Below are 17,546 nucleotides of genomic sequence, written 5' to 3'. Positions count from 1 at the left end.
TTCTGACACACCCACCGAGACGAACCATACCGGCGGAAACCCTCGGAAAGGCGTCCATGTCTCCCTCCTGTCGGCTGCCGACCGTAGCGCCCGTACCGCGGTTTCCGGCCCTGGCGATAGCAAGACGGGCTCGGAGGCGGCAACGCCGGGTTGCGCTGCTCTAGTTACGTTCTGACACACCCACCGAGACGAACCATACCGGCGGAAACCCTCGGAAAGGCGTCCATGTCTCCCTCCTGTCGGCTGGCGACCGTAGCGCCCGTACCGCGGTTTCCGGCCCTGGCGATAGCAAGACGGGCTCGGAGGCGGCAACGCCGGGTTGCGCTGCTCTAGTTACGTTCTGACACACCCACCGAGACGAACCATACCGGTGGAAACCCTCGGAAAGGCGTCCATGTCTCCCTCCTGTCGGCTGCCGACCGTAGCGCCCGTACCGCGGTTTCCGGCCCTGGCGATAGCAAGACGGGCTCGGAGGCGGCAACGCCGGGTTGCGCTGCTCTAGTTACGTTCTGAACACCCACCGAGACGAACCATACCGGCGGAAACCCTCGGAAAGGCGTCCATGTCTCCCTCCTGTCGGCTGCCGACCGTAGCGCCCGTACCGCGGTTTCCGGCCCTGGCGATAGCAAGACGGGCTCGGAGGCGGCAACGCCGGGTTGCGCTGCTCTAGTTTCGTTCTGAACACCCACCGAGACGAACCATACCGGCGGAAACCCTCGGAAAGGCGTCCATGTCTCCCTCCTGTCGGCTGCCGACCGTAGCGCCCGTACCGCGGTTTCCGGCCCTGGCGATAGCAAGACGGGCTCGGAGGCGGCAACGCCGGGTTGCGCTGCTCTAGTTACGTTCTGACACACCCACCGAGACGAACCATACCGGCGGAAACCCTCGGAAAGGCGTCCATGTCTCCCTCCTGTCGGCTGCCGACCGTAGCGCCCGTACCGCGGTTTCCGGCCCTGGCGATAACAAGACGGGCTCGGAGGCGGCAACGCCGGGTTGCGCTGCTCTAGTTACGTTCTGACACACCCACCGAGACGAACCATACCGGCGGAAACCCTCGGAAAGGCGTCCATGTCTCCCTCCTGTCGGCTGCCGACCGTAGCGCCCGTACCGCGGTTTCCGGCCCTGGCGATAGCAAGACGGGCTCGGAGGCGGCAACGCCGGGTTGCTCTGCTCTAGTTACGTTCTGACACACCCACCGAGACGAACCATACCGGTGGAAACCCTCGGAAAGGCGTCCATGTCTCCCTCCTGTCGGCTGCCGACCGTAGCGCCCGTACCGCGGTTTCCGGCCCTGGCGATAGCAAGACGGGCTCGGAGGCGGCAACGCCGGGTTGCGCTGCTCTAGTTACATTCTGACACACCCACCGAGACGAACCATACCGGCGGAAACCCTCGGAAAGGCGTCCATGTCTCCCTCCTGTCGGCTGGCGACCGTAGCGCCCGTACCGCGGTTTCCGGCCCTGGCGATAGCAAGACGGGCTCGGAGGCGGCAACGCCGGGTTGCACTGCTCTAGTTACGTTCTGACACACCCACCGAGACGAACCATACCGGCGGAAACCCTCGGAAAGGCGTCCATGTCTCCCTCCTGTCGGCTGCCGACCGTAGCGCCCGTACCGCGGTTTCCGGCCCTGGCGATAGCAAGAGGGGCTCGGAGGCGGCAACGCCGGGTTGCGCTGCTCTAGTTACGTTCTGACACACCCACCGAGACGAACCATACCGGCGGAAACCCTCGGAAAGGCGTCCATGTCTCCCTCCTGTCGGCTGCCGACCGTAGCGCCCGTACCGCGGTTTCCGGCCCTGGCGATAGCAAGACGGGCTCGGAGGCGGCAACGCCGGGTTGCACTGCTCTAGTTACGTTCTGACACACCCACCGAGACGAACCATACCGGCGGAAACCCTCGGAAAGGCGTCCATGTCTCCCTCCTGTCGGCTGCCGACCGTAGCGCCCGTACCGCGGTTTCCGGCCCTGGCGATAGCAAGACGGGCTCGGAGGCGGCAACGCCGGGTTGCACTGCTCTAGTTACGTTCTGACACACCCACCGAGACGAACCATACCGGCGGAAACCCTCGGAAAGGCGTCCATGTCTCCCTCCTGTCGGCTGCCGACCGTAGCGCCCGTACCGCGGTTTCCGGCCCTGGCGATAGCAAGACGGGCTCGGAGGCGGCAACGCCGGGTTGCACTGCTCTAGTTACGTTCTGACACACCCACCGAGACGAACCATACCGGCGGAAACCCTCGGAAAGGCGTCCATGTCTCCCTCCTGTCGGCTGCCGACCGTAGCGCCCGTACCGCGGTTTCCGGCCCTGGCGATAGCAAGACGGGCTCGGAGACGGCAACGCCGGGTTGCACTGCTCTAGTTACGTTCTGACACACCCACCGAGACGAACCATACCGGCGGAAACCCTAGGAAAGGCGTCCATGTCTCTCTCCTGTCGGCTGCCGACCGTAGCGCCCGTACCGCGGTTTCCGGCCCTGGCGATAGCAAGACGGGCTCGGAGACGGCAACGCCGGGTTGCGCTGCTCTAGTTACGTTCTGACACACCCACCGAGACGAACCATACCGGCGGAAACCCTCGGAAAGGCGTCCATGTCTCCCTCCTGTCGGCTGCCGACCGTAGCGCCCGTACCGCGGTTTCCGGCCCTAGCGATAGCAAGACGGGCTCGGAGGCGGCAACGCCGGGTTGCACTGCTCTAGTTACGTTCTGACACACCCACCGAGACGAACCATACCGGCGGAAACCCTCGGAAAGGCGTCCATGTCTCCCTCCTGTCGGCTGCCGACCGTAGCGCCCGTACCGCGGTTTCCGGCCCTGGCGATAGCAAGACGGGCTCGGAGACGGCAACGCCGGGTTGCGCTGCTCTAGTTACGTTCTGACACACCCACCGAGACGAACCATACCGGCGGAAACCCTCGGAAAGGCGTCCATGTCTCCCTCCTGTCGGCTGCCGACCGTAGCGCCCGTACCGCGGTTTCCGGCCCTGGCGATAGCAAGACGGGCTCGGAGGCGGCAACGCCGGGTTGCACTGCTCTAGTTACGTTCTGACACACCCACCGAGACGAACCATACCGGCGGAAACCCTCGGAAAGGCGTCCATGTCTCCCTCCTGTCGGCTGCCGACCGTAGCGCCCGTACCGCGGTTTCCGGCCCTGGCGATAGCAAGACGGGCTCGGAGGCGGCAACGCCGGGTTGCGCTGCTCTAGTTACGTTCTGACACACCCACCGAGACGAACCATACCGGCGGAAACCCTCGGAAAGGCGTCCATGTCTCCCTCCTGTCGGCTGCCGACCGTAGCGCCCGTACCGCGGTTTCCGGCCCTGGCGATAGCAAGACGGGCTCGGAGGCGGCAACGCCGGGTTGCACTGCTCTAGTTACGTTCTGACACACCCACCGAGACGAACCATACCGGCGGAAACCCTCAGAAAGGCGTCCATGTCTCCCTCCTGTCGGCTGCCGACCGTAGCGCCCGTACCGCGGTTTCCGGCCCTGGCGATAGCAAGACGGGCTCGGAGGCGGCAACGCCGGGTTGCGCTGCTCTAGTTACGTTCTGACACACCCACCGAGACGAACCATACCGGCGGAAACCCTCGGAAAGGCGTCCATGTCTCCCTCCTGTCGGCTGCCGACCGTAGCGCCCGTACCGCGGTTTCCGGCCCTGGCGATAGCAAGACGGGCTCGGAGGCGGCAACGCCGGGTTGCGCTGCTCTAGTTACGTTCTGACACACCCACCGAGACGAACCATACCGGCGGAAACCCTCAGAAAGGCGTCCATGTCTCCCTCCTGTCGGCTGCCGACCGTAGCGCCCGTACCGCGGTTTCCGGCCCTGGCGATAACAAGACGGCCTCGGAGGCGGCAACGCCGGGTTGCGCTGCTCTAGTTACGTTCTGACACACCCACCGAGACGAACCATACCGGCGGAAACCCTCGGAAAGGCGTCCATGTCTCCCTCCTGTCGGCTGCCGACCGTAGCGCCCGTACCGCGGTTTCCGGCCCTGGCGATAGCAAGACGGGCTCGGAGGCGGCAACGCCGGGTTGCGCTGCTCTAGTTACGTTCTGACACACCCACCGAGACGAACCATACCGGTGGAAACCCTCGGAAAGGCGTCCATGTCTCCCTCCTGTCGGCTGCCGACCGTAGCGCCCGTACCGCGGTTTCCGGCCCTGGCGATAACAAGACGGGCTCGGAGGCGGCAACGCCGGGTTGCGCTGCTCTAGTTACGTTCTGACACACCCACCGAGACGAACCATACCGGCGGAAACCCTCGGAAAGGCGTCCATGTCTCCCTCCTGTCGGCTGCCGACCGTAGCGCCCGTACCGCGGTTTCCGGCCCTGGCGATAGCAAGACGGGCTCGGAGGCGGCAACGCCGGGTTGCGCTGCTCTAGTTACGTTCTGACACACCCACCGAGACGAACCATACCGGTGGAAACCCTCGGAAAGGCGTCCATGTCTCCCTCCTGTCGGCTGCCGACCGTAGCGCCCGTACCGCGGTTTCCGGCCCTGGCGATAGCAAGACGGGCTCGGAGGCGGCAACGCCGGGTTGCACTGCTCTAGTTACGTTCTGACACACCCACCGAGACGAACCATACCGGCGGAAACCCTCGGAAAGGCGTCCATGTCTCCCTCCTGTCGGCTGCCGACCGTAGCGCCCGTACCGCGGTTTCCGGCCCTGGCGATAGCAAGACGGGCTCGGAGGCGGCAACGCCGGGTTGCGCTGCTCTAGTTACGTTCTGACACACCCACCGAGACGAACCATACCGGCGGAAACCCTCGGAAAGGCGTCCATGTCTCCCTCCTGTCGGCTGCCGACCGTAGCGCCCGTACCGCGGTTTCCGGCCCTGGCGATAGCAAGACGGGCTCGGAGGCGGCAACGCCGGGTTGCGCTGCTCTAGTTACGTTCTGACACACCCACCGAGACGAACCATACCGGCGGAAACCCTCGGAAAGGCGTCCATGTCTCCCTCCTGTCGGCTGCCGACCGTAGTGCCCGTACCGCGGTTTCCGGCCCTGGCGATAGCAAGACGGGCTCGGAGGCGGCAACGCCGGGTTGCGCTGCTCTAGTTACGTTCTGACACACCCACCGAGACGAACCATACCGGCGGAAACCCTCGGAAAGGCGTCCATGTCTCCCTCCTGTCGGCTGCCGACCGTAGCGCCCGTACCGCGGTTTCCGGCCCTGGCGATAGCAAGACGGGCTCGGAGGCGGCAACGCCGGGTTGCACTGCTCTAGTTACGTTCTGACACACCCACCGAGACGAACCATACCGGCGGAAACCCTCGGAAAGGCGTCCATGTCTCCCTCCTGTCGGCTGCCGACCGTAGCGCCCGTACCGCGGTTTCCGGCCCTGGCGATAACAAGACGGGCTCGGAGGCGGCAACGCCGGGTTGCGCTGCTCTAGTTACGTTCTGACACACCCACCGAGACGAACCATACCGGCGGAAACCCTCGGAAAGGCGTCCATGTCTCCCTCCTGTCGGCTGCCGACCGTAGCGCCCGTACCGCGGTTTCCGGCCCTGGCGATAGCAAGACGGGCTCGGAGGCGGCAACGCCGGGTTGCACTGCTCTAGTTACGTTCTGACACACCCACCGAGACGAACCATACCGGCGGAAACCCTCGGAAAGGCGTCCATGTCTCCCTCCTGTCGGCTGCCGACCGTAGCGCCCGTACCGCGGTTTCCGGCCCTGGCGATAGCAAGACGGGCTCGGAGGCGGCAACGCCGGGTTGCACTGCTCTAGTTACGTTCTGACACACCCACCGAGACGAACCATACCGGCGGAAACCCTCGGAAAGGCGTCCATGTCTCCCTCCTGTCGGCTGCCGACCGTAGCGCCCGTACCGCGGTTTCCGGCCCTGGCGATAGCAAGACGGGCTCGGAGGCGGCAACGCCGGGTTGCACTGCTCTAGTTACGTTCTGACACACCCACCGAGACGAACCATACCGGCGGAAACCCTCGGAAAGGCGTCCATGTCTCCCTCCTGTCGGCTGCCGACCGTAGCGCCCGTACCGCGGTTTCCGGCCCTGGCGATAGCAAGACGGGCTCGGAGGCGGCAACGCCGGGTTGCACTGCTCTAGTTACGTTCTGACACACCCACCGAGACGAACCATACCGGCGGAAACCCTCGGAAAGGCGTCCATGTCTCCCTCCTGTCGGCTGCCGACCGTAGCGCCCGTACCGCGGTTTCCGGCCCTGGCGATAGCAAGACGGGCTCGGAGGCGGCAACGCCGGGTTGCACTGCTCTAGTTACGTTCTGACACACCCACCGAGACGAACCATACCGGCGGAAACCCTCGGAAAGGCGTCCATGTCTCCCTCCTGTCGGCTGCCGACCGTAGCGCCCGTACCGCGGTTTCCGGCCCTGGCGATAGCAAGAGGGGCTCGGAGGCGGCAACGCCGGGTTGCACTGCTCTAGTTACGTTCTGACACACCCACCGAGACGAACCATACCGGCGGAGACCCTCGGAAAGGCGTCCATGTCTCCCTCCTGTCGGCTGCCGACCGTAGCGCCCGTACCGCGGTTTCCGGCCCTGGCGATAGCAAGAGGGGCTCGGAGGCGGCAACGCCGGGTTGCACTGCTCTAGTTACGTTCTGACACACCCACCGAGACGAACCATACCGGCGGAAACCCTCGGAAAGGCGTCCATGTCTCCCTCCTGTCGGCTGCCGACCGTAGCGCCCGTACCGCGGTTTCCGGCCCTGGCGATAGCAAGAGGGGCTCGGAGGCGGCAACGCCGGGTTGCACTGCTCTAGTTACGTTCTGACACACCCACCGAGACGAACCATACCGGCGGAAACCCTCGGAAAGGCGTCCATGTCTCCCTCCTGTCGGCTGCCGACCGTAGCGCCCGTACCGCGGTTTCCGGCCCTGGCGATAGCAAGAGGGGCTCGGAGGCGGCAACGCCGGGTTGCACTGCTCTAGTTACGTTCTGACACACCCACCGAGACGAACCATACCGGCGGAAACCCTCGGAAAGGCGTCCATGTCTCCCTCCTGTCGGCTGCCGACCGTAGCGCCCGTACCGCGGTTTCCGGCCCTGGCGATAGCAAGAGGGGCTCGGAGGCGGCAACGCCGGGTTGCGCTGCTCTAGTTACGTTCTGACACACCCACCGAGACGAACCATACCGGCGGAGACCCTCGGAAAGGCGTCCATGTCTCCCTCCTGTCGGCTGCCGACCGTAGCGCCCGTACCGCGGTTTCCGGCCCTGGCGATAGCAAGAGGGGCTCGGAGGCGGCAACGCCGGGTTGCACTGCTCTAGTTACGTTCTGACACACCCACCGAGACGAACCATACCGGCGGAAACCCTCGGAAAGGCGTCCATGTCTCCCTCCTGTCGGCTGCCGACCGTAGCGCCCGTACCGCGGTTTCCGGCCCTGGCGATAGCAAGACGGGCTCGGAGGCGGCAACGCCGGGTTGCACTGCTCTAGTTACGTTCTGACACACCCACCGAGACGAACCATACCGGCGGAAACCCTCGGAAAGGCGTCCATGTCTCCCTCCTGTCGGCTGCCGACCGTAGCGCCCGTACCGCGGTTTCCGGCCCTGGCGATAGCAAGAGGGGCTCGGAGGCGGCAACGCCGGGTTGCACTGCTCTAGTTACGTTCTGACACACCCACCGAGACGAACCATACCGGCGGAAACCCTCAGAAAGGCGTCCATGTCTCCCTCCTGTCGGCTGCCGACCGTAGCGCCCGTACCGCGGTTTCCGGCCCTAGCGATAGCAAGACGGGCTCGGAGGCGGCAACGCCGGGTTGCGCTGCTCTAGTTACGTTCTGACACACCCACCGAGACGAACCATACCGGTGGAAACCCTCGGAAAGGCGTCCATGTCTCCCTCCTGTCGGCTGCCGACCGTAGCGCCCGTACCGCGGTTTCCGGCCCTGGCGATAGCAAGACGGGCTCGGAGGCGGCAACGCCGGGTTGCACTGCTCTAGTTACGTTCTGACACACCCACCGAGACGAACCATACCGGCGGAAACCCTCGGAAAGGCGTCCATGTCTCCCTCCTGTCGGCTGCCGACCGTAGCGCCCGTACCGCGGTTTCCGGCCCTAGCGATAGCAGGACGGGCTCGGAGGCGGTAACGCCGGGTTGCACTGCTCTAGTTACGTTCTGACACACCCACCGAGACGAACCATACCGGTGGAAACCCTCGGAAAGGCGTCCATGTCTCCCTCCTGTCGGCTGCCGACCGTAGCGCCCGTACCGCGGTTTCCGGCCCTGGCGATAGCAAGACGGGCTCGGAGGCGGCAACGCCGGGTTGCACTGCTCTAGTTACGTTCTGACACACCCACCGAGACGAACCATACCGGTGGAAACCCTCGGAAAGGCGTCCATGTCTCCCTCCTGTCGGCTGCCGACCGTAGCGCCCGTACCGCGGTTTCCGGCCCTGGCGATAGCAAGACGGGCTCGGAGGCGGCAACGCCGGGTTGCACTGCTCTAGTTACGTTCTGACACACCCACCGAGACGAACCATACCGGCGGAAACCCTCGGAAAGGCGTCCATGTCTCCCTCCTGTCGGCTGCCGACCGTAGCGCCCGTACCGCGGTTTCCGGCCCTGGCGATAGCAAGACGGGCTCGGAGGCGGCAACGCCGGGTTGCACTGCTCTAGTTACGTTCTGACACACCCACCGAGACGAACCATACCGGCGGAAACCCTCGGAAAGGCGTCCATGTCTCCCTCCTGTCGGCTGCCGACCGTAGCGCCCGTACCGCGGTTTCCGGCCCTGGCGATAGCAAGACGGGCTCGGAGGCGGCAACGCCGGGTTGCACTGCTCTAGTTACGTTCTGACACACCCACCGAGACGAACCATACCGGCGGAAACCCTCGGAAAGGCGTCCATGTCTCCCTCCTGTCGGCTGCCGACCGTAGCGCCCGTACCGCGGTTTCCGGCCCTGGCGATAGCAAGACGGGCTCGGAGGCGGCAACGCCGGGTTGCACTGCTCTAGTTACGTTCTGACACACCCACCGAGACGAACCATACCGGCGGAAACCCTCGGAAAGGCGTCCATGTCTCCCTCCTGTCGGCTGCCGACCGTAGCGCCCGTACCGCGGTTTCCGGCCCTGGCGATAGCAAGACGGGCTCGGAGGCGGCAACGCCGGGTTGCACTGCTCTAGTTACGTTCTGACACACCCACCGAGACGAACCATACCGGCGGAAACCCTCGGAAAGGCGTCCATGTCTCCCTCCTGTCGGCTGCCGACCGTAGCGCCCGTACCGCGGTTTCCGGCCCTGGCGATAGCAAGACGGGCTCGGAGGCGGCAACGCCGGGTTGCACTGCTCTAGTTACGTTCTGACACACCCACCGAGACGAACCATACCGGTGGAAACCCTCGGAAAGGCGTCCATGTCTCCCTCCTGTCGGCTGCCGACCGTAGCGCCCGTACCGCGGTTTCCGGCCCTGGCGATAGCAAGACGGGCTCGGAGGCGGCAACGCCGGGTTGCACTGCTCTAGTTACGTTCTGACACACCCACCGAGACGAACCATACCGGTGGAAACCCTCGGAAAGGCGTCCATGTCTCCCTCCTGTCGGCTGCCGACCGTAGCGCCCGTACCGCGGTTTCCGGCCCTGGCGATAGCAAGAGGGGCTCGGAGGCGGCAACGCCGGGTTGCACTGCTCTAGTTACGTTCTGACACACCCACCGAGACGAACCATACCGGCGGAAACCCTCGGAAAGGCGTCCATGTCTCCCTCCTGTCGGCTGCCGACCGTAGCGCCCGTACCGCGGTTTCCGGCCCTGGCGATAGCAAGACGGGCTCGGAGGCGGCAACGCCGGGTTGCACTGCTCTAGTTACGTTCTGACACACCCACCGAGACGAACCATACCGGCGGAAACCCTCGGAAAGGCGTCCATGTCTCCCTCCTGTCGGCTGCCGACCGTAGCGCCCGTACCGCGGTTTCCGGCCCTAGCGATAGCAAGACGGGCTCGGAGACGGCAACGCCGGGTTGCACTGCTCTAGTTACGTTCTGACACACCCACCGAGACGAACCATACCGGTGGAAACCCTCGGAAAGGCGTCCATGTCTCCCTCCTGTCGGCTGCCGACCGTAGCGCCCGTACCGCGGTTTCCGGCCCTGGCGATAGCAAGACGGGCTCGGAGACGGCAACGCCGGGTTGCACTGCTCTAGTTACGTTCTGACACACCCACCGAGACGAACCATACCGGCGGAAACCCTCGGAAAGGCGTCCATGTCTCCCTCCTGTCGGCTGCCGACCGTAGCGCCCGTACCGCGGTTTCCGGCCCTAGCGATAGCAAGACGGGCTCGGAGGCGGCAACGCCGGGTTGCACTGCTCTAGTTACGTTCTGACACACCCACCGAGACGAACCATACCGGCGGAAACCCTCGGAAAGGCCTCCATGTCTCCCTCCTGTCGGCTGCCGACCGTAGCGCCCGTACCGCGGTTTCCGGCCCTGGCGATAGCAAGAGGGGCTCGGAGACAGCAACGCCGGGTTGCACTGCTCTAGTTACGTTCTGACACACCCACCGAGACGAACCATACCGGCGGAAACCCTCGGAAAGGCGTCCATGTCTCCCTCCTGTCGGCTGCCGACCGTAGCGCCCGTACCGCGGTTTCCGGCCCTGGCGATAGCAAGAGGGGCTCGGAGGCGGCAACGCCGGGTTGCGCTGCTCTAGTTACGTTCTGACACACCCACCGAGACGAACCATACCGGCGGAAACCCTCGGAAAGGCGTCCATGTCTCCCTCCTGTCGGCTGCCGACCGTAGCGCCCGTACCGCGGTTTCCGGCCCTGGCGATAGCAAGACGGGCTCGGAGGCGGCAACGCCGGGTTGCACTGCTCTAGTTACGTTCTGACACACCCACCGAGACGAACCATACCGGCGGAAACCCTCGGAAAGGCGTCCATGTCTCCCTCCTGTCGGCTGCCGACCGTAGCGCCCGTACCGCGGTTTCCGGCCCTGGCGATAGCAAGACGGGCTCGGAGGCGGCAACGCCGGGTTGCACTGCTCTAGTTACGTTCTGACACACCCACCGAGACGAACCATACCGGCGGAAACCCTCGGAAAGGCGTCCATGTCTCCCTCCTGTCGGCTGCCGACCGTAGCGCCCGTACCGCGGTTTCCGGCCCTGGCGATAGCAAGACGGGCTCGGAGACGGCAACGCCGGGTTGCACTGCTCTAGTTACGTTCTGACACACCCACCGAGACGAACCATACCGGTGGAAACCCTCGGAAAGGCGTCCATGTCTCCCTCCTGTCGGCTGCCGACCGTAGCGCCCGTACCGCGGTTTCCGGCCCTGGCGATAGCAAGAGGGGCTCGGAGGCGGCAACGCCGGGTTGCACTGCTCTAGTTACGTTCTGACACACCCACCGAGACGAACCATACCGGTGGAAACCCTCGGAAAGGCGTCCATGTCTCCCTCCTGTCGGCTGCCGACCGTAGCGCCCGTACCGCGGTTTCCGGCCCTGGCGATAGCAAGACGGGCTCGGAGGCGGCAACGCCGGGTTGCGCTGCTCTAGTTACGTTCTGACACACCCACCGAGACGAACCATACCGGCGGAAACCCTCGGAAAGGCGTCCATGTCTCCCTCCTGTCGGCTGCCGACCGTAGCGCCCGTACCGCGGTTTCCGGCCCTGGCGATAGCAAGAGGGGCTCGGAGGCGGCAACGCCGGGTTGCGCTGCTCTAGTTACGTTCTGACACACCCACCGAGACGAACCATACCGGCGGAAACCCTCGGAAAGGCGTCCATGTCTCCCTCCTGTCGGCTGCCGACCGTAGCGCCCGTACCGCGGTTTCCGGCCCTGGCGATAGCAAGAGGGGCTCGGAGGCGGCAACGCCGGGTTGCGCTGCTCTAGTTACGTTCTGACACACCCACCGAGACGAACCATACCGGCGGAAACCCTCGGAAAGGCGTCCATGTCTCCCTCCTGTCGGCTGCCGACCGTAGCGCCCGTACCGCGGTTTCCGGCCCTGGCGATAGCAAGACGGGCTCGGAGGCGGCAACGCCGGGTTGCGCTGCTCTAGTTACGTTCTGACACACCCACCGAGACGAACCATACCGGCGGAAACCCTCGGAAAGGCGTCCATGTCTCCCTCCTGTCGGCTGCCGACCGTAGCGCCCGTACCGCGGTTTCCGGCCCTGGCGATAGCAAGAGGGGCTCGGAGGCGGCAACGCCGGGTTGCGCTGCTCTAGTTACGTTCTGACACACCCACCGAGACGAACCATACCGGCGGAAACCCTCGGAAAGGCGTCCATGTCTCCCTCCTGTCGGCTGCCGACCGTAGCGCCCGTACCGCGGTTTCCGGCCCTGGCGATAGCAAGAGGGGCTCGGAGGCGGCAATGCCGGGTTGCGCTGCTCTAGTTACGTTCTGACACACCCACCGAGACGAACCATACCGGCGGAAACCCTCGGAAAGGCGTCCATGTCTCCCTCCTGTCGGCTGCCGACCGTAGCGCCCGTACCGCGGTTTCCGGCCCTGGCGATAGCAAGACGGGCTCGGAGGCGGCAACGCCGGGTTGCGCTGCTCTAGTTTCGTTCTGAACACCCACCGAGACGAACCATACCGGCGGAAACCCTCGGAAAGGCGTCCATGTCTCCCTCCTGTCGGCTGGCGACCGTAGCGCCCGTACCGCGGTTTCCGGCCCTGGCGATAGCAAGACGGGCTCGGAGGCGGCAACGCCGGGTTGCGCTGCTCTAGTTACGTTCTGACACACCCACCGAGACGAACCATACCGGTGGAAACCCTCGGAAAGGCCTCCATGTCTCCCTCCTGTCGGCTGCCGACCGTAGCGCCCGTACCGCGGTTTCCGGCCCTGGCGATAGCAAGACGGGCTCGGAGGCGGCAACGCCGGGTTGCGCTGCTCTAGTTACGTTCTGAACACCCACCGAGACGAACCATACCGGTGGAAACCCTCGGAAAGGCGTCCATGTCTCCCTCCTGTCGGCTGCCGACCGTAGCGCCCGTACCGCGGTTTCCGGCCCTGGCGATAGCAAGACGGGCTCGGAGGCGGCAACGCCGGGTTGCGCTGCTCTAGTTTCGTTCTGAACACCCACCGAGACGAACCATACCGGCGGAAACCCTCGGAAAGGCGTCCATGTCTCCCTCCTGTCGGCTGGCGACCGTAGCGCCCGTACCGCGGTTTCCGGCCCTGGCGATAGCAAGACGGGCTCGGAGGCGGCAACGCCGGGTTGCGCTGCTCTAGTTACGTTCTGACACACCCACCGAGACGAACCATACCGGTGGAAACCCTCGGAAAGGCGTCCATGTCTCCCTCCTGTCGGCTGCCGACCGTAGCGCCCGTACCGCGGTTTCCGGCCCTGGCGATAACAAGACGGGCTCGGAGGCGGCAACGCCGGGTTGCGCTGCTCTAGTTACGTTCTGACACACCCACCGAGACGAACCATACCGGCGGAAACCCTCGGAAAGGCGTCCATGTCTCCCTCCTGTCGGCTGCCGACCGTAGCGCCCGTACCGCGGTTTCCGGCCCTGGCGATAGCAAGACGGGCTCGGAGGCGGCAACGCCGGGTTGCTCTGCTCTAGTTACGTTCTGACACACCCACCGAGACGAACCATACCGGTGGAAACCCTCGGAAAGGCGTCCATGTCTCCCTCCTGTCGGCTGCCGACCGTAGCGCCCGTACCGCGGTTTCCGGCCCTGGCGATAGCAAGAGGGGCTCGGAGACGGCAACGCCGGGTTGCACTGCTCTAGTTACGTTCTGACACACCCACCGAGACGAACCATACCGGTGGAAACCCTCGGAAAGGCGTCCATGTCTCCCTCCTGTCGGCTGCCGACCGTAGCGCCCGTACCGCGGTTTCCGGCCCTGGCGATAGCAAGACGGGCTCGGAGACGGCAACGCCGGGTTGCACTGCTCTAGTTACGTTCTGACACACCCACCGAGACGAACCATACCGGCGGAAACCCTCGGAAAGGCGTCCATGTCTCCCTCCTGTCGGCTGCCGACCGTAGCGCCCGTACCGCGGTTTCCGGCCCTGGCGATAGCAAGACGGGCTCGGAGACGGCAACGCCGGGTTGCACTGCTCTAGTTACGTTCTGACACACCCACCGAGACGAACCATACCGGCGGAAACCCTCGGAAAGGCGTCCATGTCTCCCTCCTGTCGGCTGCCGACCGTAGCGCCCGTACCGCGGTTTCCGGCCCTGGCGATAGCAAGACGGGCTCGGAGACGGCAACGCCGGGTTGCACTGCTCTAGTTACGTTCTGACACACCCACCGAGACGAACCATACCGGCGGAAACCCTCGGAAAGGCGTCCATGTCTCCCTCCTGTCGGCTGCCGACCGTAGCGCCCGTACCGCGGTTTCCGGCCCTGGCGATAGCAAGACGGGCTCGGAGACGGCAACGCCGGGTTGCACTGCTCTAGTTACGTTCTGACACACCCACCGAGACGAACCATACCGGCGGAAACCCTCGGAAAGGCGTCCATGTCTCCCTCCTGTCGGCTGCCGACCGTAGCGCCCGTACCGCGGTTTCCGGCCCTGGCGATAGCAAGACGGACTCGGAGACGGCAACGCCGGGTTGCACTGCTCTAGTTACGTTCTGACACACCCACCGAGACGAACCATACCGGCGGAAACCCTCGGAAAGGCGTCCATGTCTCCCTCCTGTCGGCTGCCGACCGTAGCGCCCGTACCGCGGTTTCCGGCCCTGGCGATAGCAAGAGGGGCTCGGAGGCGGCAACGCCGGGTTGCACTGCTCTAGTTACGTTCTGACACACCCACCGAGACGAACCATACCGGCGGAAACCCTCGGAAAGGCGTCCATGTCTCCCTCCTGTCGGCTGCCGACCGTAGCGCCCGTACCGCGGTTTCCGGCCCTGGCGATAGCAAGAGGGGCTCGGAGGCGGCAACGCCGGGTTGCACTGCTCTAGTTACGTTCTGACACACCCACCGAGACGAACCATACCGGCGGAAACCCTCGGAAAGGCGTCCATGTCTCCCTCCTGTCGGCTGCCGACCGTAGCGCCCGTACCGCGGTTTCCGGCCCTGGCGATAGCAAGACGGGCTCGGAGGCGGCAACGCCGGGTTGCACTGCTCTAGTTACGTTCTGACACACCCACCGAGACGAACCATACCGGTGGAAACCCTCGGAAAGGCGTCCATGTCTCCCTCCTGTCGGCTGCCGACCGTAGCGCCCGTACCGCGGTTTCCGGCCCTGGCGATAGCAAGACGGGCTCGGAGGCGGCAACGCCGGGTTGCACTGCTCTAGTTACGTTCTGACACACCCACCGAGACGAACCATACCGGCGGAAACCCTCGGAAAGGCGTCCATGTCTCCCTCCTGTCGGCTGCCGACCGTAGCGCCCGTACCGCGGTTTCCGGCCCTGGCGATAGCAAGACGGGCTCGGAGGCGGCAACGCCGGGTTGCACTGCTCTAGTTACGTTCTGACACACCCACCGAGACGAACCATACCGGCGGAAACCCTCGGAAAGGCGTCCATGTCTCCCTCCTGTCGGCTGCCGACCGTAGCGCCCGTACCGCGGTTTCCGGCCCTGGCGATAGCAAGACGGGCTCGGAGGCGGCAACGCCGGGTTGCACTGCTCTAGTTACGTTCTGACACACCCACCGAGACGAACCATACCGGCGGAAACCCTCGGAAAGGCGTCCATGTCTCCCTCCTGTCGGCTGCCGACCGTAGCGCCCGTACCGCGGTTTCCGGCCCTGGCGATAGCAAGACGGGCTCGGAGACGGCAACGCCGGGTTGCACTGCTCTAGTTACGTTCTGACACACCCACCGAGACGAACCATACCGGCGGAAACCCTCGGAAAGGCGTCCATGTCTCCCTCCTGTCGGCTGCCGACCGTAGCGCCCGTACCGCGGTTTCCGGCCCTGGCGATAGCAAGACGGGCTCGGAGGCGGCAACGCCGGGTTGCGCTGCTCTAGTTACGTTCTGACACACCCACCGAGACGAACCATACCGGCGGAAACCCTCGGAAAGGCCTCCATGTCTCCCTCCTGTCGGCTGCCGACCGTAGCGCCCGTACCGCGGTTTCCGGCCCTGGCGATAGCAAGACGGGCTCGGAGGCGGCAACGCCGGGTTGCGCTGCTCTAGTTACGTTCTGACACACCCACCGAGACGAACCATACCGGCGGAAACCCTCGGAAAGGCGTCCATGTCTCCCTCCTGTCGGCTGCCGACCGTAGCGCCCGTACCGCGGTTTCCGGCCCTGGCGATAGCAAGACGGGCTCGGAGGCGGCAACGCCGGGTTGCGCTGCTCTAGTTACGTTCTGACACACCCACCGAGACGAACCATACCGGCGGAAACCCTCGGAAAGGCGTCCATGTCTCCCTCCTGTCGGCTGCCGACCGTAGCGCCCGTACCGCGGTTTCCGGCCCTGGCGATAGCAAGACGGGCTCGGAGGCGGCAACGCCGGGTTGCGCTGCTCTAGTTACGTTCTGACACACCCACCGAGACGAACCATACCGGCGGAAACCCTCGGAAAGGCGTCCATGTCTCCCTCCTGTCGGCTGCCGACCGTAGCGCCCGTACCGCGGTTTCCGGCCCTGGCGATAGCAAGACGGGCTCGGAGGCGGCAACGCCGGGTTGCACTGCTCTAGTTACGTTCTGACACACCCACCGAGACGAACCATACCGGCGGAAACCCTCGGAAAGGCGTCCATGTCTCCCTCCTGTCGGCTGCCGACCGTAGCGCCCGTACCGCGGTTTCCGGCCCTGGCGATAGCAAGAGGGGCTCGGAGGCGGCAACGCCGGGTTGCACTGCTCTAGTTACGTTCTGACACACCCACCGAGACGAACCATACCGGCGGAAACCCTCGGAAAGGCGTCCATGTCTCCCTCCTGTCGGCTGCCGACCGTAGCGCCCGTACCGCGGTTTCCGGCCCTAGCGATAGCAAGACGGGCTCGGAGGCGGTAACGCCGGGTTGCACTGCTCTAGTTACGTTCTGACACACCCACCGAGACGAACCATACCGGTGGAAACCCTCGGAAAGGCGTCCATGTCTCCCTCCTGTCGGCTGCCGACCGTAGCGCCCGTACCGCGGTTTCCGGCCCTGGCGATAGCAAGACGGGCTCGGAGGCGGCAACGCCGGGTTGCACTGCTCTAGTTACGTTCTGACACACCCACCGAGACGAACCATACCGGCGGAAACCCTCGGAAAGGCGTCCATGTCTCCCTCCTGTCGGCTGCCGACCGTAGCGCCCGTACCGCGGTTTCCGGCCCTGGCGATAGCAAGACGGGCTCGGAGGCGGCAACGCCGGGTTGCACTGCTCTAGTTACGTTCTGACACACCCACCGAGACGAACCATACCGGCGGAAACCCTCGGAAAGGCGTCCATGTCTCCCTCCTGTCGGCTGCCGACCGTAGCGCCCGTACCGCGGTTTCCGGCCCTGGCGATAGCAAGACGGGCTCGGAGGCGGCAACGCCGGGTTGCGCTGCTCTAGTTACGTTCTGACACACCCACCGAGACGAACCATACCGGCGGAAACCCTCGGAAAGGCGTCCATGTCTCCCTCCTGTCGGCTGCCGACCGTAGCGCCCGTACCGCGGTTTCCGGCCCTGGCGATAGCAAGACGGGCTCGGAGGCGGCAAC

General features: G+C 65.0%; 1 protein-coding gene across 1 annotated transcript; it reads right to left on the bottom strand.

Moving 5' to 3' along the window:
- Positions 1-502: 502 nt before the first annotated feature.
- On the bottom strand, positions 503-2,863 carry PHYSODRAFT_529183 (hypothetical protein; the record flags this gene model as incomplete). Its single annotated transcript, XM_009539039.1, has 3 exons — positions 503-834; positions 1,207-1,310; positions 2,718-2,863. Coding segments are annotated over 3 exons (582 nt in total), but the record flags the coding sequence as incomplete, so codon positions are not given.
- Between the last annotated feature and the right edge of the window lie 14,683 nt (positions 2,864-17,546).

The sequence above is a fragment of the Phytophthora sojae genome (genome assembly GCF_000149755.1).
Source record: "Phytophthora sojae unplaced genomic scaffold PHYSOscaffold_12, whole genome shotgun sequence".
NCBI lineage: Eukaryota > Oomycota > Peronosporomycetes > Peronosporales > Peronosporaceae > Phytophthora > Phytophthora sojae.
Note: the sequence above shows the minus strand (reverse complement) of the source record. Positions and strands in the feature narration are given on the sequence as shown.